Source organism: Salvelinus alpinus, chromosome 12 (genome assembly GCF_045679555.1).
Source record: "Salvelinus alpinus chromosome 12, SLU_Salpinus.1, whole genome shotgun sequence".
NCBI lineage: Eukaryota > Metazoa > Chordata > Actinopteri > Salmoniformes > Salmonidae > Salvelinus > Salvelinus alpinus.
Genome location: NC_092097.1, coordinates 60,403,331 through 60,426,618, shown reverse-complemented (window position 1 = coordinate 60,426,618; position 23,288 = coordinate 60,403,331). Strand labels below are relative to the sequence as shown.

The following is a 23,288-nucleotide window of genomic DNA, read 5'->3' as shown; positions in this document are numbered from 1 at the left end:
GTCGTGCTGTAACCCTGATACTTGGTAGTTACTTCCCTAGCTGTTCCTGGACAGTAGTGCTGTAACCCTGATACTTGGTAGTTACTTCCCTAGCTGTTCCTGGTCAGTCGTGCTGTAACCCTGATACTTGGTAGTTACTCCCCTAGCTGTTCCTGGACAGTCGTGCTGTAACCCTGATACTTGGTAGTTACTCCCCTAGCTGTTCCTGGACAGTCGTGCTGTAACCCTGATACTTGGTAGTTACTCCCCTAGCTGTTCCTGGACAGTAGTGCTGTAACCCTGATACTTGGTAGTTACTCCCCTAGCTGTTCCTGGACAGTAGTGCTGTAACCCTGATACTTGGTAGTTACTCCCCTAGCTGTTCCTGGACAGTAGTGCTGTAACCCTGATACTTGGTAGTTACTCCCCTAGCTGTTCCTGGACAGTAGTGCTGTAACCCTGATACTTGGTAGTTACTCCCCTAGCTGTTCCTGGACAGTAGTGCTGTAACCCTGATACTTGGTAGTTACTCCCCTAGCTGTTCCTGGACAGTAGTGCTGTAACCCTGATACTTGGTAGTTACTCCCCTAGCTGTTCCTGGACAGTCGTGCTGTAACCCTGATACTTGGTAGTTACTTCCCTAGCTGTTACTGGACAGTCGTGCTGTAACCCTGATACTTGGTAGTTACTTCCCTAGCTGTTACTGGACAGTAGTGCTGTAACCCTGATACTTGGTAGTTACTTCCCTAGCTGTTCCTGGACAGTAGTGCTGTAACCCTGATACTTGGTAGTTACTTCCCTAGCTGTTCCTGGACAGTAGTGCTGTAACCCTGATACTTGGTAGTTACTTCCCTAGCTGTTCCTGGTCAGTCGTGCTGTAACCCTGATACTTGGTAGTTACTTCCCTAGCTGTTCCTGGACAGTAGTGCTGTAACCCTGATACTTGGTAGTTACTTCCCTAGCTGTTCCTGGTCAGTCGTGCTGTAACCCTGATACTTGGTAGTTACTCCCCTAGCTGTTCCTGGACAGTAGTGCTGTAACCCTGATACTTGGTAGTTACTCCCCTAGCTGTTCCTGGACAGTAGTGCTGTAACCCTGATACTTGGTAGTTACTCCCCTAGCTGTTCCTGGACAGTCGTGCTGTAACCCTGATACTTGGTAGTTACTCCCCTAGCTGTTACTGGACAGTAGTGCTGTAACCCTGATACTTGGTAGTTACTCCCCTAGCTGTTCCTGGACAGTAGTGCTGTAACCCTGATACTTGGTAGTTACTCCCCTAGCTGTTCCTGGACAGTAGTGCTGTAACCCTGATACTAGGTAGTTACTCCCCTAGCTGTTCCTGGACAGTCGTGCTGTAACCCTGATACTTGGTAGTTACTCCCCTAGCTGTTCCTGGACAGTAGTGCTGTAACCCTGATACTTGGTAGTTACTCCCCTAGCTGTTCCTGGACAGTAGTGCTGTAACCCTGATACTTGGTAGTTACTCCCCTAGCTGTTCCTGGACAGTAGTGCTGTAACCCTGATACTTGGTAGTTACTTCCCTAGCTGTTCCTGGACAGTAGTGCTGTAACCCTGATACTTGGTAGTTACTTCCCTAGCTGTTCCTGGTCAGTCGTGCTGTAACCCTGATACTTGGTAGTTACTCCCCTAGCTGTTCCTGGACAGTAGTGCTGTAACCCTGATACTTGGTAGTTACTCCCCTAGCTGTTCCTGGACAGTCGTGCTGTAACCCTGATACTTGGTAGTTACTCCCCTAGCTGTTCCTGGACAGTAGTGCTGTAACCCTGATACTTGGTAGTTACTCCCCTAGCTGTTCCTGGACAGTAGTGCTGTAACCCTGATACTTGGTAGTTACTCCCCTAGCTGTTCCTGGACATTAGTGCTGTAACCCTGATACTTGGTAGTTACTCCCCTAGCTGTTCCTGGACAGTAGTGCTGTAACCCTGATACTTGGTAGTTACTCCCCTAGCTGTTCCTGGACAGTAGTGCTGTAACCCTGATACTTGGTAGTTACTCCCCTAGCTGTTCCTGGACAGTAGTGCTGTAACCCTGATACTTGGTAGTTACTCCCCTAGCTGTTCCTGGACAGTAGTGCTGTAACCCTGATACTTGGTAGTTACTTCCCTAGCTGTTACTGGACAGTCGTGCTGTAACCCTGATACTTGGTAGTTACTTCCCTAGCTGTTACTGGACAGTAGTTGTCGTGGAAAATCATTTTCAAATACAACGCTTACCAGAACTTTTAAAATCAAACATGCTCTTTATTACAACTGTACAGCCCACTGGCATGTCCCCGCGGAACACACCCCGCGGAACACACACTTTCTCAGAACTCCCGCTACTCTATTTATACACACAGTCTTGTCCGTCCCCTATGAAGTCATTCACCACCATCTGCTTTCAATTTGTTTATAATAGTGGCTGGACCCTCTATCCCAGCGTGTCCAATTACCTCTAGGCGTCACTCTGTCTGACATGTATGTTTGTAATAGAATGGTCAGACCATATGTCTAGTGTCCAATTGCTTTTAGGCGTCACTCTGTCTGACATGTATGTTATTATGTCTATGTCTGCTCTGGTACCCCAATGGTGGAACAAACTCCCTCACGACGCCAGGTCAGCGGAGTCAATCACCACCTTCCAAAGACACCTGAAACCCCACCTCTCCAAGGAATACCCAGGATAGGACAAAGTAATCCTTCTAACCCCCCCCCCCTTAAAAGAGTTAGATGCACCATTGTAAAATGGTTGTTCCACTGGATATCATAAGGTGAATACACCAAGTTGTAAGTCACTCTGGACAAGAGCGTCTGCTAAATGACCCAAATGCAAATGTAATTATACTGTTCACCTATCTTATACCTCTATATGTTATCCATGTGTGTAATTGTACTCCTACAATCCCACCTCTGGGGCTAATTAGCCACATAAATAACAGAAACATGACTTTGGGATAGTAAATGAAAATACCTACGATATACAAGAAAATACAAAAACAGAAGAAAGCACATAAACCAACTAGACCAAACAGTCTCAAATGATTAAAACTAAAATAGGAGTACAAGATCCAATTAGAAACATTAATAAAAACCGAACTAGACCAAACATCTCCAGTTTACATAAGAGTAAAAGATCTAATTAGGTGTAAAAATTAAGAAAGATAAAATATTACAGATTTGATGAAGCATGTGCGTGTAAGTACTTAGCCTTGCCTGAGGTTATCTCAGTTATGTGGAAAATCAAAATAATACAAGGAGTATCATAATAAATGAATAAGGAAAAAATCAAAGACCAACATGCAGTTACAAAAGAAAATTGACACAACATCATTCTAAATTTAAGCATTTCAACATGATCCTCCCTCGCAGACACCTCTCTAATAAAGTGATATCAATGATACCAACCTTTGTTTAGAAGATTAAGGACATGGTCCATAGACACTTGTAACCGGAAAACCCTCTGTTACCTAACATGTTTTTTGAAATTAACCTAGTTTTTAGAAGGCATAACTAGCTTCAATTAAAGAAAAACATATATATATTCATTGATATACATATCTAAAAATTCAACCAAACATACAAAAACACAAATTTAAACAAAAATAGATATACTAAAATCCTTACATAGGAGCACAGTCCTCATCCTGACAGATTCTACAATCACCTCTTTGACATTTTGCGCAAAACACGGGGTCTCCATGATGGTCATGGCCTTCCACATTAAATTTTGTGCACCACTTGCACTTACGGCGCAAATGACACTCTTTGTGGACATGTACCAGTAGACATTCGTCTGCATTTGGGAATACAGCATATACAGGCAGACCATCCTTACTGAAATCATGGCAAGCAGAACCACCTCCCGGCATCACTCCATAGAGACAGTTTGGATTGCCAAAGGGGCAGTCCAGAGGTCCACCAACTGCATTGCAAAGTTTTCCATATTTATTGGTATAATGGCCTGGGCTCCCAGGTATAGGATTAATTATCACTGGAGGGTCAGCACTCCTTACAGACATCTGTTTAACTGTTGTCTGGACCACAAGTGATTTTATCAAGGGTAAAACACAACAAAATACAAGACCCAGAGCCAATAACCCCCCTCCCAGCACAATAGCCATCCTAGCAAACATGACACAAACTCCACCCTTCTCCACTAAGAGCCAATTAAGTATAGTTAATGAATCCCTGTTGATTATATCATATATAATTAATCCATTCTAAGTTCATATTTGGTGTTATCCACAGAAATATAGATTCAAATCCTGATTTAACCTCCTCTCTGGCCTTGAAATCCCTAAGTAGACCTCTAAGCAGTCCAATTACATTAAGGTATACCTCAGGATCCTTATCATAAACCCTTTTAACTCTAGGTTTTAACATAGTCATCATGGAGTGATTCAATAATAGTAACCTATTTAATTGCTCTAACTAAGGCACAAAGACCAATCCATCCATCAGGCAATACATTCAACAGTTAGTTTTTTCCACACATCCAGAAACTATCAGCAATACCTTTGTCTTGATTTTTCAACATATTAAGAGATGACGCAACCTGAGTTATGTGACCACACAACCCTTTATCATTATTTTTACGAACTCCCACATTCTCTAAAACCCAAATAGTATCACATTCTACAGTGGTGTTTCCTACATCAATTCCTTCGGTGTCATGGCTGTAAAAACATTCATATTTTCCTTTAACCACGGTACCTCTGTCTAATTGAGGTACATTTAATTCAGTTCTAATATTATAGGCAACACAATCATTGTCTCCCAGCATGGTCTCATTCAACATAGTTTTACCCCTAGCACTTACCCAGAACAATCCTACATTTTATGTCACACAAGGGAATAGAATACTTTCTATTGATACAATAGTCATTTTTACAACTTACACAGTTTTTACATGATGCTGGTTCAGAGACTATTAAAAGATCAGACAAAGGTGATTTTCTTCACAAAATACAATTGTCCATTCTGTGTCTGTTTGCCATATACTTAGCCCATTCGTATCACTCCTTCTTCACTACTTCTTCTCATGTATTGTCCTTGAGTGGTTCTGATTCTGATATATCTAATTCTGTTGCTTTTTCAATGTTCTTATCTTGAGGTAGATCATTAGAGTTTATCAGAAAGTTTCAAATATCAGTAAAAACTCTCCTGACTGATGTCTCAGGTTGCTTTGTTGGCACGGTGGTCTGCTTGGTAAGGGCAGTCGATGTCATCTAGTGGTAGCTACTGTGGTCGTCACAGCAGCCGCCACCCTTGTTGTTGTCACAGGTTCTTCCTGTTCAGGTGCAGGGGTAGGTCTTCACCTTCCACTGGTTCAATCTTGTTCATGATGAGCACCTACTCGTCTTTTTCTTTGATTCATATCAGGTCACATCCTTTCGGGTCCCAAACGACTTCTCCCTTTGTTTGGTGATGTGTCCATCCACAGAGTGCAATCTCCGATAAGGGTTTGATCCTTATGATTGAGATAGACTTCAGTTCTCCTGCTTCTGTTATACATTGAGGTGGAACATAGATTCTAACCTTGTCAGTCTTTTTGGATTGTTCGGCTGATTCCATTCTTCTCTTCCTGCTCCCACCATACATCTTGATTGTGCATTAGTCTGTTGTTTCTATACTAGCATTCACTGTTGCTTCTGTTATGTCAATGTCATTATTCTTTTGTTGTTCTAACATCAATTGTCTGTAAAGGAGGCCATTCAAAAGTTTAAAAGTCAATTGTGGGGAAATCCCCATTTTCTTCAGCTTGCAGGACTTTTCCTCCTCTTTCTTCACCTGAGGCTCCCTCCTCAGGCCGGACTTAGCTTCCATCTGGAAGGGTTTCAATTTTAGGAAAGAAACGTTCTTATTCTGTTCCTTGTGAGGCCTCTCCTCCTCTTCTGGGTGCATTAGTCGGTGCACGTGTCATATTTTGGCTTTCACTTGATTTACTGTTTTCTTGGCTCCTCCCTGGCATCTCAATCGTTTCCGCTGCTCCTGCTCCCTCCAGGCTCCCTCCTGGTGAATCAGCATCCTCAGTGTCCTCATCTCTATGTGGTTGTATCCTTCTCTCTGTTGGGACTCAGCTGCAGTGGGTCAGATGGTACCACGTCTGGCTTCTTTTTCACTTGGACGGCCGTTCTTGTTGCTTTGGCCACCTCATAGGGTCCATCTCTCCTCGGTTGATCCCACTTCCTCCGGATCCCTCCAACGTGGACTAGATCTCCTGGTACCACTGAGAGAGGTCCTTCTGGTCCCCTTGGATCATCAGACGCAGAACCTCTCATCCTGGTTCAGGTTTCTGCCTACTTTCTGTGAAGCATTCATACTTAGAGACTTATGGCCTCTGTTCTAAGATTGCACCATACATCCTCTTACTTCCATCACTCATCACACAACAAACAGACATTCCAGCTGAAGCTGGCGAACCCCTCTCCTTCTGGTTTCCTAAACATAAGACTTGGAAAACAACAGACAAAACATAACAGCATTGACAATGTTATGTGTTATGCATAAATATATTCATGCAAACTGAAATCTGAGACCATGACAATTCCCACTCTCTCTTTACCTGACTCTATGCCTCCAGGATACTTTTCTGCTGGACTCCACAAAAATAAAAGCCCTAAAAAGCTTCCTCATGCTTCCACCCAGTCTTCCCCTTTCGGCCACAGGTTCTGAGAGGTGTTCCCAAATCATGTCATTTTTACTTAGTTTCCCATCTACTCCATTTCAACTGATAATCATGTGCATAACCTACAATTAACATTCTCTCTTCTTGAATTAATTCAACACTGTATATGCTTTCATATCAATCCCTTTAACATGTTTGTTTAGAGTATAATATCCTATTATCCATTCTCTTTCACATGATGTATTAAAAATAAAACAAGTAGCCTCCAAACTCAACCCAGTATGTCTATAGTGGAATCTAATCTCTCTCTCTTTCTCTCTCTGATTCCACATCCTCTGTCATGGTGTTTTCAAGCTCACCCATTATTCAGCTGGACCTTACTTCTCGTGAGACTTATGCACCCACCAAAGAGAGACATAAAGAACTTTACCACTGCAGTGTTGTAAGAAGTATACCACCAGCCTGGTGTATCTTGATGTACACTCAGTCTCCAGAATGCAGCCCAAGCCCTTCCATTTCTGGCTGTTTTTTCCTGAGGACATACACACTAACACATGGGTTATTTCCTGACAACATTAGCAAGATCACTAAATCTTAATTTTTAATAACAGCCCTATGTAACCATTCTGCCTCAAATACCTGGCCTCCTGCCACAGAAATATTCAATGATAATCAAATGATGTTCCCTACATCAACTGCTGTAAAATAACATGTAATCAGTCAAGCGTCTTCCAGTTGGAAGAATATCCAATCCTAACAAAACTATGTCATAAGTTTCTTAAACTTTTGCTCTAATGTTCAAAATGCCACCACTTATTCTTTTTACCATATCTTTAGATATGTGAATTGTTCTATTTACTTTTAGAATTGTCCCTATATTTTACACAGCCAGCTGTCTTTCCTTTTCTGTGAATTATCTCTATTTTTATACATATTTCTAGAAATAACACCCCTTTACTACCATTACCTTCATTTATAAGTCCCCTAACCCATAACTGCCATTGTTTGATACATACTTAAAACATCCTTAAGTCAATTTATATATCATTTATATCAGTCCCTCCTCAGGAACATATACACAACCTTATGTTCCTCAAAACAAAAATAAATTGACCAAACGAGAAAAAGAGAAAAAAAAAAAAAGAAAAAAAAAGAAATAAAATTATAATAATTATTGCACATGTGCAATATTATCACTATTTGTAAAGAAATGAAACCTGGAGAAAACATCCATCCGTGTCATTCTATGCCCAAGTTATTGTTGGTCTCTTTCTTCTTCATTCATGGGTATCTTCGCACAACAGACTACCTTTTTATTCAATTAAACATTACATTTTATCATTCCAATTCCAATGACATTATAAAACGAAAGAAACAAAAAACCTTTAATCTAAAATTCTGTAAGTTTTGTCAACCACCTTGTCTCAGGATTAGTTTCCAGAGCTTCCCTAGGCCTATTAACGTTAAACAGTTCTATATCCAAATAACTAAACAGTTCTTTTTGAAATACTTTTCCCAATCCAATATTCAGGATAACAGTCCTTAGTGTTTACTTTAACTCAAATTTGACCTTATCTATTCAATACACAACATCCCTTTAATAATTAACATTTATACTAAACACTTTTATTACCAGTACTATCTATTTTCCCAATAGCCCTTTTGTCTCAGTTTCTCTCATGAGTGGCCTGATAATAAAAAAAAAATCAGTACCCCAATAACCTTAAGTCATTATTCTCCCAACAAATATAACATAATTTCAGCATGTCTTTTTTTTTTTTAGATACAGTTCACAGGTCATCAGACACAGTTGTCCCTCACTATTCAGTCGATTAGGGCGGGTATGAGCTCCACACCCACTAGTGGTGATATTCTCTCCCATGCCCTAAAGCATTCTGACGTCACCTTTCATGACAACTCCCTTATTCTACTGGTGATCTCTCAGATGAATTACAGATGATGTAGTTATCAACAAAACCCTTACAGAAACCCACACTCCAATAAACCCTTTAGAAAAACTTTCAACACTTTTTATATGCATAATGAACAAAACACATTTGTGTATTCCCCCAAAGACCATAACCCCAAAGAACTGATAGTTTTACCTATGAACCCATGTTATATCGAAAATAAAAATTAAAATAAACCTATTCGAATAACTTATTCAATTTAAGGGTACAACTCTTCATAATTTTCCCAGGGACATAATAGATTTTCAAAGTAATTATACAGTTTGAATAGAGTCTGGTGTCTTAAACATTTTATAAGTATATCCCACCTGTTCCAACAATTTCTAGTAAAAGGTGATCAGTCTTTCACAAGAAATTCCTAGGATTCAGGGCATTTTGAGACCATTAATATGTTTCCACTCCCCCTTTCTTTAGGAGCAACTTAAATACATTTTTCAAAAACATGTTCATCCTTTTGCATACCCAATTTGAAACTGAATTGGAAAAAACCCTTCCAATATATCTACTAATGCATATTCATTCCCAGTACATGGTGTACTCACTAGTGAATCATAAGCCAATAATCGCAAAGGGACTGGACTCACTCATCCAGAACTCCATGTTTTAGCCTTATCCAGATATTTTTATTTTTAAAGCGGCTGACTTTAATTAACTGCTTTCCACAGTAATGCAGTCTCCAATGACATTGTTGACCAGAGAAGATTAAAAAACCCTTTTTTTCCCTTATTCTTTCTGGAAAAGAAAGTGTACATATTGTTAATATTCACAACGTTACCTTTTAGTCAGCAAACCAATAATTTTACTTATCCATAGATTTTATTCTAAAGCGTCTTTAACAGTTCCAGAGAATTGTGGTATAGAATGTCTAACAATTAAAATTCCATCGTTATTTTACTAGATGTCAAACGTGATCCAATACTTCTTCTTGACCACATATAAACTGTAATCTCTATGAAACACTTATTGTTCGCTCAGAGACTATACACCGACAAGTAAAAAATTCCATTCTCACTAACCTCAAACCAATTAGTTGTTTGTTATTTTGACAAGGAAATAAACTCTTGTATAGCGGCATTTCCTACTACCGCACTAAGTTCTAATGTCACATTACACTACCCGATATACCTATATCCAGAACAGAGAGCTATTTTCTTATTGGTTCTTAGATCTTGTCAATAGTTCTGCCAATCACCCGCACGTCTGCGAGGACTAGAGGAACCACACACACAACCTCATCGCAATGTATTTTCTGATGATAGAATGTTGACATCAGAACGCCTACAAATCGAGCTTCACATTTTGGTCCCATGCGACTATTTATTTATTTATTTTTCCTAAATACTCCCATGTATTTCTACACCTTTTATTTACTATTTTTCCGAGTTAGAGCCAATCTCCTTTCCAATTAATAATTCATTTGTCACATCACTTAATTTCTTTTATCGAAGCCTACTCTATACAGTACATACATTATTTCTGAATACTACAGCATCAACTCTACTCTGTCACAGGAGAGCTGCGCGCTCCCTCTCCTGGACGTTCTGCCTACATACACACACAACTCGTCTTTCCTTCCTAATCTTCTATTTTTACACAGATCTACTCATTTCTTACAACATTATCATTCATCCTTTTATGTTTCATCCGTTCATTCAATCCCTTTGTTTTTACCTCAAAACAACTCAGTCTTTCTTTATTGACTTAATTCACTTCCTTCTACATAAGCCTAGACTTCTACAATATGACGAGACTACTGTCTAATCGGATCAGCTTGTCTTCATATCCTATTCAACCCCCAATACTTATCTTTTCTTCTATTCTTAGAGTAGTATTGTGGCATGACCTACTGAATTACCAAACCCTGGTAGCTAGACAGAGCGGTTTTTTATTCGCAGGATTTCTTTTGCATTTGAACGCCGCACAATCGGGCCAACGTTTTTCCTGCACCTACTACTTCACTCATACAGTCCTCATTTCAGAGCGGAAACTATGAATATTTATTTAACTACTGATTTATGTTTTGACCGTATAAGTTACTTTTGCAGTTGAACGCCGCACAATCGGGCCAACGTTTTCCTACAACCTACCGATTTATGCTTTGACCGTATAAGTTACTTTTGCAGTTGAACGCCGCACAATCGGGCTAACGTTTTCCTACAACCTACTGTTTTATGCTTTGACTGTATAAGCTACTTTTGCAGTTGAACGCCGCACAATCGGGCTAACGTTTTCCTGCCTTCTAAATATTTCATCCGTTCAGTCCTTCTTTCAAAGCGGTAACCATGAAATATTAATTTAACTACTAAATATTCACCAACAGACCCTTCTGCCGCGCTGTGAATATCCCACCCAAGCAGACCTTTTCAAAAATGTTAACCAGCCATCTCAGCCAGATGCGCAAACAACCGCATCATTTAAGCTACACATTCGAACGGTCTGATCTGAACGAGCGCATGCATGCTCACTCTACATCTAACACAAGCAAAGTTCACAGCACCTATTCACTCAGTCTCTATACATGCGCATACATTTACATTTAATACCATTCCCCAAATTACACATACATGCAAATTCATTGAATTTAAAAGTTCTTTTGTATTTACTGGTTTCATTTTAGGAAATTTGAAAGAGAGACTTACGTGGCGCTCCTCTCGCTGAGACAGTATCTCTGGAGCAATCTTACACAAACATTTCAACTATTGTAAGAACTTGCTTACCGTCTAGTTGGGCGGCCACCTCTGTTTGTTTAGATTGTCCAAAGAACCCATCATCAGCCAAGAACGTCCCAGTCCCTATCAGCTCCTGGCAAGCTCGCCAATTATGTCGTGGAAAATCATTTTCAAATACAACGCTTACCAGAACTTTTAAAATCAAACATGCTCTTTATTACAACTGTACAGCCCACTGGCATGTCCCCGCGGAACACACCCCGCGGAACACACACTTTCTCAGAACTCCCGCTACTCTATTTATACACACAGTCTTGTCCGTCCCCTATGAAGTCATTCACCACCATCTGCTTTCAATTTGTTTATAATAGTGGCTGGACCCTCTATCCCAGCGTGTCCAATTACCTCTAGGCGTCACTCTGTCTGACATGTATGTTATTATGTCTATGTCTGCTCTGGTACCCCAATGGTGGAACAAACTCCCTCACGACGCCAGGTCAGCGGAGTCAATCACCACCTTCCAAAGACACCTGAAACCCCACCTCTCCAAGGAATACCCAGGATAGGACAAAGTAATCCTTCTAACCCCCCCCCCCTTAAAAGAGTTAGATGCACCATTGTAAAATGGTTGTTCCACTGGATATCATAAGGTGAATACACCAAGTTGTAAGTCACTCTGGACAAGAGCGTCTGCTAAATGACCCAAATGCAAATGTAATTATACTGTTCACCTATCTTATACCTCTATATGTTATCCATGTGTGTAATTGTACTCCTACATAGTGCTGTAACCCTGATACTTGGTAGTTACTTCCCTAGCTGTTCCTGGACAGTAGTGCTGTAACCCTGATACTTGGTAGTTACTTCCCTAGCTGTTCCTGGACAGTAGTGCTGTAACCCTGATACTTGGTAGTTACTTCCCTAGCTGTTCCTGGTCAGTCGTGCTGTAACCCTGATACTTGGTAGTTACTTCCCTAGCTGTTCCTGGACAGTAGTGCTGTAACCCTGATACTTGGTAGTTACTTCCCTAGCTGTTCCTGGTCAGTCGTGCTGTAACCCTGATACTTGGTAGTTACTCCCCTAGCTGTTCCTGGACAGTAGTGCTGTAACCCTGATACTTGGTAGTTACTCCCCTAGCTGTTCCTGGACAGTAGTGCTGTAACCCTGATACTTGGTAGTTACTCCCCTAGCTGTTCCTGGACAGTCGTGCTGTAACCCTGATACTTGGTAGTTACTCCCCTAGCTGTTCCTGGACAGTAGTGCTGTAACCCTGATACTTGGTAGTTACTCCCCTAGCTGTTCCTGGACAGTAGTGCTGTAACCCTGATACTTGGTAGTTACTCCCCTAGCTGTTCCTGGACAGTCGTGCTGTAACCCTGATACTTGGTAGTTACTCCCCTAGCTGTTCCTGGACAGTAGTGCTGTAACCCTGATACTTGGTAGTTACTCCCCTAGCTGTTCCTGGACAGTAGTGCTGTAACCCTGATACTTGGTAGTTACTCCCCTAGCTGTTCCTGGACAGTCGTGCTGTAACCCTGATACTTGGTAGTTACTCCCCTAGCTGTTACTGGACAGTAGTGCTGTAACCCTGATACTTGGTAGTTACTCCCCTAGCTGTTCCTGGACAGTAGTGCTGTAACCCTGATACTAGGTAGTTACTCCCCTAGCTGTTCCTGGACAGTCGTGCTGTAACCCTGATACTTGGTAGTTACTCCCCTAGCTGTTCCTGGACAGTAGTGCTGTAACCCTGATACTTGGTAGTTACTCCCCTAGCTGTTCCTGGACAGTAGTGCTGTAACCCTGATACTTGGTAGTTACTCCCCTAGCTGTTCCTGGACAGTAGTGCTGTAACCCTGATACTTGGTAGTTACTTCCCTAGCTGTTCCTGGACAGTAGTGCTGTAACCCTGATACTTGGTAGTTACTTCCCTAGCTGTTCCTGGTCAGTCGTGCTGTAACCCTGATACTTGGTAGTTACTCCCCTAGCTGTTCCTGGACAGTAGTGCTGTAACCCTGATACTTGGTAGTTACTCCCCTAGCTGTTCCTGGACAGTCGTGCTGTAACCCTGATACTTGGTAGTTACTCCCCTAGCTGTTCCTGGACAGTAGTGCTGTAACCCTGATACTTGGTAGTTACTCCCCTAGCTGTTCCTGGACAGTAGTGCTGTAACCCTGATACTTGGTAGTTACTCCCCTAGCTGTTCCTGGACAGTAGTGCTGTAACCCTGATACTTGGTAGTTACTCCCCTAGCTGTTCCTGGACAGTAGTGCTGTAACCCTGATACTTGGTAGTTACTCCCCTAGCTGTTCCTGGATGTAACCCTGATACTTGGTAGTTACTTCCCTAGCTGTTACTGGACAGTCGTGCTGTAACCCTGATACTTGGTAGTTACTTCCCTAGCTGTTACTGGACAGTAGTGCTGTAACCCTGATACTTGGTAGTTACTCCCCTAGCTGTTCCTGGACAGTCGTGCTGTAACCCTGATACTTGGTAGTTACTCCCCTAGCTGTTACTGGACAGTCGTGCTGTAACCCTGATACTTGGTAGTTACTCCCCTAGCTGTTCCTGGACAGTAGTGCTGTAACCCTGATACTTGGTAGTTACTCCCCTAGCTGTTCCTGGACAGTAGTGCTGTAACCCTGATACTTGGTAGTTACTCCCCTAGCCGTTCCTGGACAGTAGTGCTGTAACCCTGATACTTGGTAGTTACTCCCCTAGCTGTTCCTGGACAGTAGTGCTGTAACCCTGATACTTGGTAGTTACTCCCCTAGCTGTTCCTGGACAGTAGTGCTGTAACCCTGATACTTGGTAGTTACTCCCCTAGCTGTTCCTGGACAGTCGTGCTGTAACCCTGATACTTGGTAGTTACTCCCCTAGCTGTTACTGGGCAGTCGTGCTGTAACCCTGATACTTGGTAGTTACTCCCCTAGCTGTTCCTGGACAGTAGTGCTGTAACCCTGATACTTGGTAGTTACTCCCCTAGCTGTTCCTGGACAGTAGTGCTGTAACCCTGATACTTGGTAGTTACTCCCCTAGCTGTTCCTGGACAGTAGTGCTGTAACCCTGATACTTGGTAGTTACTCCCCTAGCTGTTCCTGGACAGTAGTGCTGTAACCCTGATACTTGGTAGTTACTCCCCTAGCTGTTCCTGGACAGTCGTGCTGTAACCCTGATACTTGGTAGTTACTCCCCTAGCTGTTCCTGGACAGTAGTGCTGTAACCCTGATACTAGGTAGTTACTCCCCTAGCTGTTCCTGGACAGTCGTGCTGTAACCCTGATACTTGGTAGTTACTCCCCTAGCTGTTCCTGGACAGTAGTGCTGTAACCCTGATACTTGGTAGTTACTCCCCTAGCTGTTCCTGGACAGTAGTGCTGTAACCCTGATACTAGGTAGTTACTCCCCTAGCTGTTCCTGGACAGTAGTGCTGTAACCCTGATACTTGGTAGTTACTCCCCTAGCTGTTCCTGGACAGTAGTGCTGTAACCCTGATACTTGGTAGTTACTCCCCTAGCTGTTCCTGGACAGTAGTGCTGTAACCCTGATACTAGGTAGTTACTCCCCTAGCTGTTCCTGGACAGTAGTGCTTGTCAAGCGGGTGCGTAGTTACTCCCCTAGCTGTTCCTGGACAGTAGTGCTTGTCAAGCGGGTGCGTAGTTACTCCCCTAGCTGTTCCTGGACAGTAGTGCTTGTCAAGCGGGTGCGTAGTTACTCCCCTAGCTGTTCCTGGACAGTAGTGCTTGTCAAGCGGGTGCGTAGTTACTCCCCTAGCTGTTCCTGGACAGTAGTGCTTGTCAAGCGGGTGCGTAGTTTCTCCCCTAGCTGTTCCTGGACAGTCGTGCTTGTCAAGCGGGTGCGTAGTTACTCCCCTAGCTGTTCCTGGACAGTAGTGCTTGTCAAGCGGGTGCGTAGTTACTCCCCTAGCTGTTCCTGGACAGTAGTGCTTGTCAAGCGGGTGCGTAGTTACTCCCCTAGCTGTTCCTGGACAGTCGTGCTTGTCAAGCGGGTGCGTAGTTACTCCCCTAGCTGTTCCTGGACAGTAGTGCTTGTCAAGCGGGTGCGAAGGGCACTGTGTCCCGGTGTTGTTGCAGTTCAGCCCTCCACATTGACTGTATGTGTCAAGGTGACATCTCCATGGTTATCAATATCAGTTATTTCTTGTGTAGGCTTCTATCCTACTTTAAATATAATCATGGGGGGGGGGGAAATGGCCACGTTAGCTAACGCCGTCGACACAGCCGTGGTATCACGGTCCTGTCTCATGTCAACATGCATGTTCATACAATGCCGGTGCACTGGACGCCGGCTTATCGACTCGCCGCGCAGCCCAATCAGACACGCAAAACGGTATTGAGGCAACAAATCTGCACAATTTAGCTGATTCTCTTTCCATACACCCTCTCCTTTCGACACACCCACCCGCCCATACTCCAGTCACCATATTGGGCTGTAGCTACCCATACTCCAGTCACCATATTGGGCTGTAGCTACCCATACTCCAGTCACCATATTGGGCTGTAGCTACCCATACTCCAGTCACCATATTGGGGGACAGCTACCCATACTCCAGTCACCATATTGGGCTGTAGCTACCCATACTCCAGTCACCATATTGGGGGACAGCTACCCATACTCCAGTCACCATATTGGGCTGCAGCTACCCATACTCCAGTCACCATATTGGGCTGCAGCTACCAATACTCCAGTCACCATATTGGGCTGCAGCTACCCATACTCCAGTCACCATATTGGGCTGCAGCTACCCATACTCCAGTCACCATATTGGGCTGCAGCTACCCATACTCCAGTCACCATATTGGGGGACAGCTACCCATACTCCAGTCACCATATTGGGCTGTAGCTACCCATACTCCAGTCACCATATTGGGCTGCAGCTACCCATACTCCAGTCACCATATTGGGCTGCAGCTACCCATACTCCAGTCACCATATTGGGCTGTAGCTACCCATACTCCAGTCACCATATTGGGCTGTAGCTACCCATACTCCAGTCACCATATTGGGCTGTAGCTACCCATACTCCAGTCACCATATTGGGCTGTAGCTACCCATACTCCAGTCACCATATTGGGCTATAGCTACCCATACTCCAGTCACCATATTGGGCTGTAGCTACCCATACTCCAGTCACCATATTGGGCTGTAGCTACCCATACTCCAGTCACCACATTGGGGGGACAGCTACCCATACTCCAGTCACCATATTGGGCTGCAGCTACCCATACTCCAGTCACCATATTGGGCTGTAGCTACCCATACTCCAGTCACCACATTGGGGGGACAGCTACCCATACTCCAGTCACCATATTGGGCTGCAGCTACCCATACTCCAGTCACCATATTGGGCTGTAGCTACCCATACTCCAGTCACCATATTGGGCTGTAGCTAACCATACTCCAGTCACCATATTGGGGGACAGCTACCCATACTCCAGTCACCATATTGGCCTACAGCTACCCATACTCCAGTCACCATATTGGGCTGTAGCTACCCATACTCCAGTCACCATATTGGGCTGCAGCTACCCATACTCCAGTCACCATATTGGGCTGGAGCTACCCATACTCCAGTCACCATACTGGGCTGTAGCTACCCATACTCCAGTCACCATATTGGGCTGTAGCTACCCATACTCCAGTCACCATATTGGGCTGTAGCTACCCATACTCCAGTCACCATATTGGGCTGCAGCTACCCATACTCCAGTCACCATATTGGGCTTTAGTTACCCATACTCCAGTCACCATATTAAGCTGCAGCTACCCATACTCCAGTCACCATATTGGACTACAGCTACCCATACTCCAGTCACCATATTGGGCTGTAGCTACCCATACTCCAGTCACCATATTGGGCTGTAGCTACCCATACTCCAGTCACCATATTGGGGGACAGCTACCCATACTCCAGTCACCATATTGGGGAACAGCTACCCATACTCCAGTCACCATATTGGGCTGTAGCTACCCATACTCCAGTCACCATATTGGGCTGTAGCTACCCATACTCCAGTCACCATATTGGGCTGCAGCTACCCATACTTGCAACTGGTTGGGACTTACAATTTCATTGGTTGATCCCTCCTGGTGAACCTGTTAGTCATGTCCAACCAGGTCATCAGGAGGGATCAGCCAATCGTGAAGAAGAAAAAATGTACTACTTCAAAATGGAGATGCTGTAAATGCATAGATACAAAGATGAGTCCTCTCTCTCTATGGTTCGCACATAAAACATTCTCAATTCAGGCTGCAAAGGCTTACATTTTCTCCTTAACTAGATTTGAATGGCGAGAGGGAAGAAAAAAACGAACCGGTCGCCGGGGTAAACGAGTGTGTTACCGGCGGTGCACATCAAGACACATTCCTCCTTCTCCTATGGAGAACCATAAAGCCCACTAGCGGCTATGGAGAACCATAAAGCCCACTAGCAGCTATGGAGAACCATAAAGCCCACTAGCAGCTATGGAGAACCATAAAGCCCACTAGCAGCTATGGAGAACCATAAAGCCCACTAGCAGCTATGGAGAACCATAAAGCCCACTAGCAGCTATGGAGAACCATAAAGCCCACTAGCAGCTATGGAGAACCATAAAGCCCACTAGCGGCTATGGAGAACCATAAAGCCCACTAGCGGCTATGGAGAACCATAAAGCCCACTAGCGGCTATGGAGAACCATAAAGCCCACTAGCGGCTATGGAGAACCATAAAGCCCACTAGCGGCTATGGAGAACCATAAAGCCCACTAGCGGCTATGGAGAACCATAAAGCCCACTAGCGGCTATGGAGAACCATAAAGCCCACTAGCGGCTATGGAGAACCATAAAGCCCACTAGCGGCTATGGAGAACCATAAAGCCCACTAGCGGCTATGGAGAACCATAAAGCCCACTAGCGGTTATGGAGAACCATAAAGCCCACTAGCGGCTATGGAGAACCATAAAGCCCTCAGCCGGCTATGGAGAACCATAAAGCCCACTGTAGGCTTCCCAGGCTAGGTCGCACCCAGGCAGCGCGTGTCGCTAGCTAGCTAGTTTTTTAAACTCTCCATTTTCCACACATCCACTGGGTGTCACTATGTAATACAGTTAACACAACTACCTCTGTGTTCATGTGTCTGTTTGTTAGATCGTGGATCTGGACACGAAGCGGAATATGAACAGGGAAGCGTTGAATGCTCTGAAACAGGAGATGGCATCGGAAGGTGGGTGCAGAATAATGACAGTTTGGAACTCTTATTCAAAGATGAATAAAACTCATAAGGCACTTCCTCCGTCTTTGATACAATTAAAAGTCACAGACGCAGAGCTGTGGACAATGACGACATTTCATATTAGTCTTTCTAAATAATTATTCATGTTCCATTATCTCTCAGAAAAAAGACGTCTATATTTAAATATGAATCGCCGGCAATTTAATCTCTTCTTATCCTTTTTGTTTTTTGTACTTGCAGAAAAAGTGAAGGTTTGCTTTGGAAGCATGTTCATCACATTCCCCAAAGCGAAGACTAAAGAGATGATACAGAGAGGTAAGAGCTTGTTCACGCTCAGCTCTGTAATGTCTGTTTAATGACTGTGAAGCAGGATGCCGGTCTCTGTAATGTCTTGTTTAATGACTGTGAAGCAGGATGCCGGTCTCTGTAATGTCTGTTTAATGACTGTGAAGCAGGATGCCGGTCTCTGTAATGTCTTGTTTAATGACTGTGAAGCAGGATGCCGGTCTCTGTAATGTCTGTTTAATGACTGTGAAGCAGGATGCCGGTCTCTGTAATGTCTGTTTAATGACTGTGAAGCAGGATGCCGGTCTCTGTAATGTCTGTTTAATGACTGTGAAGCAGGATGCCGGTCTCTGTAATGTCTTGTTTAATGACTGTGAAGCAGGATGCCGGTCTCTGTAATGTCTTGTTTAATGACTGTGAAGCAGGATGCCGGTCTCTGTAATGTCTTGTTTAATGACTGTGAAGCAGGATGCCGGTCTCTAATGTCTTGTTTCGTCTGTCGTGTGTTGGGTTTCTCTGACCAGACCAGCAGCAGCTAGACAATGAGATCAACAACCTTCGCCAAGCCCTTAAAGACAAACTGAACCGACTCAATGAACTGCAAGGTAAAATCATTACGTAACGTCATCAACCGTGCTTCCTTAAGGCTGTAGTGAACAGTACAGGGCCCGGTTCCCCAGAAGTTAATTTCATCATAGAACTACAGGATACTATGTTTTTAATGATGCACTTGGCCTTAACATGCTTTTGGAAAACCGGGCCCTGATCAGTAATGTATCCTTCAACAATGCATAATGTTAGGCTGCATTACCTCCGTCGACAATGCATAATGTTAGGCTGCATTACCTCCAACAATGCATAATGTTAGGCTGCATTACCTCCTTCAACAATGCCCAATGTTAGGCTGCATTACCTCCTTCAACAATACCCAATGTTAGGCTGCATTACCTCCTTCAACAATGCCCAATGTTAGGCTGCATTACCTCCTTCGACAATGCCCAATGTTAGGCTGCATTACCTCCTTCGACAATGCATAATGTTAGGCTGCATTACCTCCTTCGACAATGCATAATGTTAGGCTGCATTACCTCCTTCGACAATGCATAATGTTAGGCTGCATTACCTCCTTCGACAATGCATAATGTTAGGCTGCATTACCTCCTTCGACAATGCATAATGTTAGGCTGCATTACCTCCTTCGACAATGCATAATGTTAGGCTGCATTACCTCCTTCGACAATGCATAATGTTAGGCTGCATTACCTCCTTCGACAATGCCTAGTGTGATGTTAGGCTGCATTACCTCCTTCGACAATGCCTAGTGTGATGTTAGGCTGCATTACCTCCTTCGACAATGCCTAGTGTGATGTTAGGCTGCATTACCTCCTTCGACAATGCCTAGTGTGATGTTAGGCTGCATTACCTCCTTCGACAATGCCTAGTGTGATGTTAGGCTGCATTACCTCCTTCGACAATGCATAGTGTGATGTTAGGCTGCATTACCTCCTTCGACAATGCATAATATTAGGCTGCATTACCTCCTTCGACAATGCATACTGTTAGGCTGCATTATCTCCTTCGACAATGCATACTGTTAGGCTGCATTATCTCCTTCAACAATGCCTAATGCTAGTCTGCATTACCTTCTTCAACAATGCATAGTCTGATGTTAGTCTGCATTACCTCCTTCAACAATGCCTAATGTTAGGCTGCATTACCTTCTTCAACAATGCCTAATGTTAGGCTGCATTACCTCCTTCAACAATGCATAGTTAGTCTGCATTATCTTGTGATGTGGATAGTGTTGTAAAGACTTGTGTTTGTGTTTCCAGGGAAACCGGAGCTGACAGGATATAACCTGTCTCCTCTTTCCAATGTCGAGGTGAAGGCCATCAACCACCTGATGAAGAGATGAGGTTAGGGTTTTAGATGGGATCTGACCCAATGTCGAGGTGAAGGCCATCAACCACCTGATGAAGAGATGAGGTTAGGGTTTTAGATGGGATCTGACCCAATGTCGAGGTGAAGGCCATCAACCACCTGATGAAGAGATGAGGTTAGGATTTTAGATGGGGTCTGACCCAATGGCGGCTGGTGGTAATTTATATTGGAGGCTCTGGAACAGAATTACTGGAACAGTATCAAACACATGGTTTCAGAAGGAACAACATATCCTAAACCCAACATGGACCCTCAACAGTGGGAGACTAAGATAGAAATGTTTTAGTCAAATATTATAATAAATATATATAAACGCAACATGTAAAGTGCTGGTCCGGTGTTTCATGAGCTAAAATAAAAGATTCCAGACATTTTCCATATGCACACATTTCTTTACATCCCTGTTAGTGAGCATTTTCCTTTGCCCCAATAATCCATCCACCTGACAGGTGTGTTTTTATCAAGAAGCTGATTAACTTCACTAGGGTATGTGGGACGGTAGCGCCCCACCTAGTCAACAGCCAGTGAAACTGCAGGGCGCCAAATTCAAATACAGAAATACTCATTATAAAAATTCAGAAAACAAAACATATTTTACATAGGTTTAAAGATTAACTTCTTGTGAATCCAACCACGGTGTCAGATTTAAAAAATTGCTTTACGGCGAAAGCATACCTTACGATTATTTGAGAACATCGCCCAGCAGACAAATCATTACAAACAGTAACCAGCCAAGTAGAAGAGTTAAACAAGTCAGAAATAGAGATAAAATGAATCCCTTACCTTTGATCATCTTCATATGGTTGCACTCAGCAGACATTCATTTACTCAATAAATGTTTATTTTGTTCGATAAAGTCTCTTTATATCCAAAAATCCTCTGTTTTTTTCGCGCGTTTTCTTCAGTAATCCACAGGCTCAAACGCAGTCAAAACAGGCAGACAAAAAAATCTAAATTCTATCCGTAAAGTTCATAGAAACATGTCAAACGATGTTTATATTCAAACCTCAGGTTGTTTTTAGCCTAAATAATCGATAATATTTCAACTGGACAATAACGTCGTCAATATAAAAGGTAAACAAGAAAGGCACACTCTCGGTCGTGTGCATGAAAAAGCTCTGTGACACTTTAGGGTCCACTCATTCAGACTGCTCTTACTTCCTCATTTTGCAGAATACAAGCCTGAAACAATTTCTAAAGACTGTTGACATCTAGTGGAAGGCATAGGAACTGCAATTTGAGTCCTAAGTCAATGGATACTGTAATGGCATTGAATGGAAAACTACAAAACCCCCCCCCCCCCAAAAACACTTCCTGAATGGATTTTTCTCAGGTTTTCGCCTGCCAAATCAGTTCTGTTATACTCACATACACTATTTTAACAGTTTGGAAACTTTAGAGTGTTTTCTATCCAAATCTACCAGTTATATGCACATCATATCTTCTGGGCCCGAGTAGCAGTCAGTTTTTAATTTGGGCATGCTATTCATCCAAAATTCCGAATGCTGCCCCCTACCCTAGTGACGTTAAACAACATGATCATTACACAGATGGCTCAGAATACATGAGAGGAAAAAGAAATGGAGGAACTTATTCCAGAAAGATCCAGTGTAATATATTATAAAAAATAAAGCAAACTGAATGGAATATGGGGAAAAATGCACCAAATTATTATTTTTTAAATCTTCAGCATAAGAAATGCTACCAAAAATAATTTACTGAAACTTGTTACAAATGACAGTCACCCACGATTCACCAAACTATATTTTGAAAGAGGAAGAAAAGTACTTTAAGCATATCTTTTCATTTCAGTCTCCTCTGTCTGCACTAACCGAAGTTAATTGTTTTTTCTATTTATAATGTCAAATTAACAACTGTACAGAAAGACTCATGTGAGGCCAAATTACAGAGGAGGAACTTCTTGATGCAATTAAAGCCTTTGAGGCTGGGAAAACTCCAGGGCTGGATGGCATACCAGTGGAAGTATACCAAACTTTTTTTGATATACTCAGAGGACTGTTATTTGCATGCTTTAACCACTCCTATATAAATGGTAGATTATCAGATACTCATCAAGAAGCTCTGTTTTCATTGTTACTGAAACAGGATACAAATGGTAAATATAAAGATCCAGTCCATCAAAAAAAAATGCATCAGTGTTGTGAGGCAAAAATCCTATCAGAATGTACAGAGCATAGAATTATAAAGGTATTGTTGGACATTATTCATTCTAATCAGACAGGTTTTTTACATGGACTTTACATTGACAAATCTGGGAAATCAGGCCTGCTATTCATAGCTGACTTTGAAAAGGCTTTTGATAAAGTACGATTTGAAGGTTATATATAAATGTCTGAACCATTTGAAATTTTGGAGAATCTCTTATAAAATGGGTTAAAGTTATGTACCAGAGGTGTAAAATAGTAAATAATGGCTACTTCTCAGAAAGTTTTAAATTGTCAAGAGGAGTAAAACAAGGTTGTCCACGATCGGCATATTTATTTATTATGACCATAGAAATGTTAGCTATTAAAATCTGATCCAACAATAATATCAAGAGGTTAAAAATCCAGGGCTTAAAAACAAA

The 23,288-nt window shown here is 42.8% G+C and overlaps 1 protein-coding gene across 1 annotated transcript in view; it reads left to right on the top strand.

Annotated features, from left to right (window-relative positions):
• Positions 1-21,077, top strand: part of pdrg1 (p53 and DNA-damage regulated 1) — a 31,218-nt gene extending 10,141 nt beyond the window's left edge. The window contains exons 2-5 of the mRNA XM_071336977.1: positions 18,391-18,466; positions 18,716-18,790; positions 19,285-19,365; positions 20,593-21,077. Coding sequence (XP_071193078.1) covers positions 18,391-18,466; positions 18,716-18,790; positions 19,285-19,365; positions 20,593-20,675 — 315 coding nt within the window. The 3' untranslated portion in view covers positions 20,676-21,077. The remainder of the gene's footprint in view (positions 1-18,390; positions 18,467-18,715; positions 18,791-19,284; positions 19,366-20,592) is intronic.
• The last annotated feature ends 2,211 nt before the right edge of the window (positions 21,078-23,288 follow it).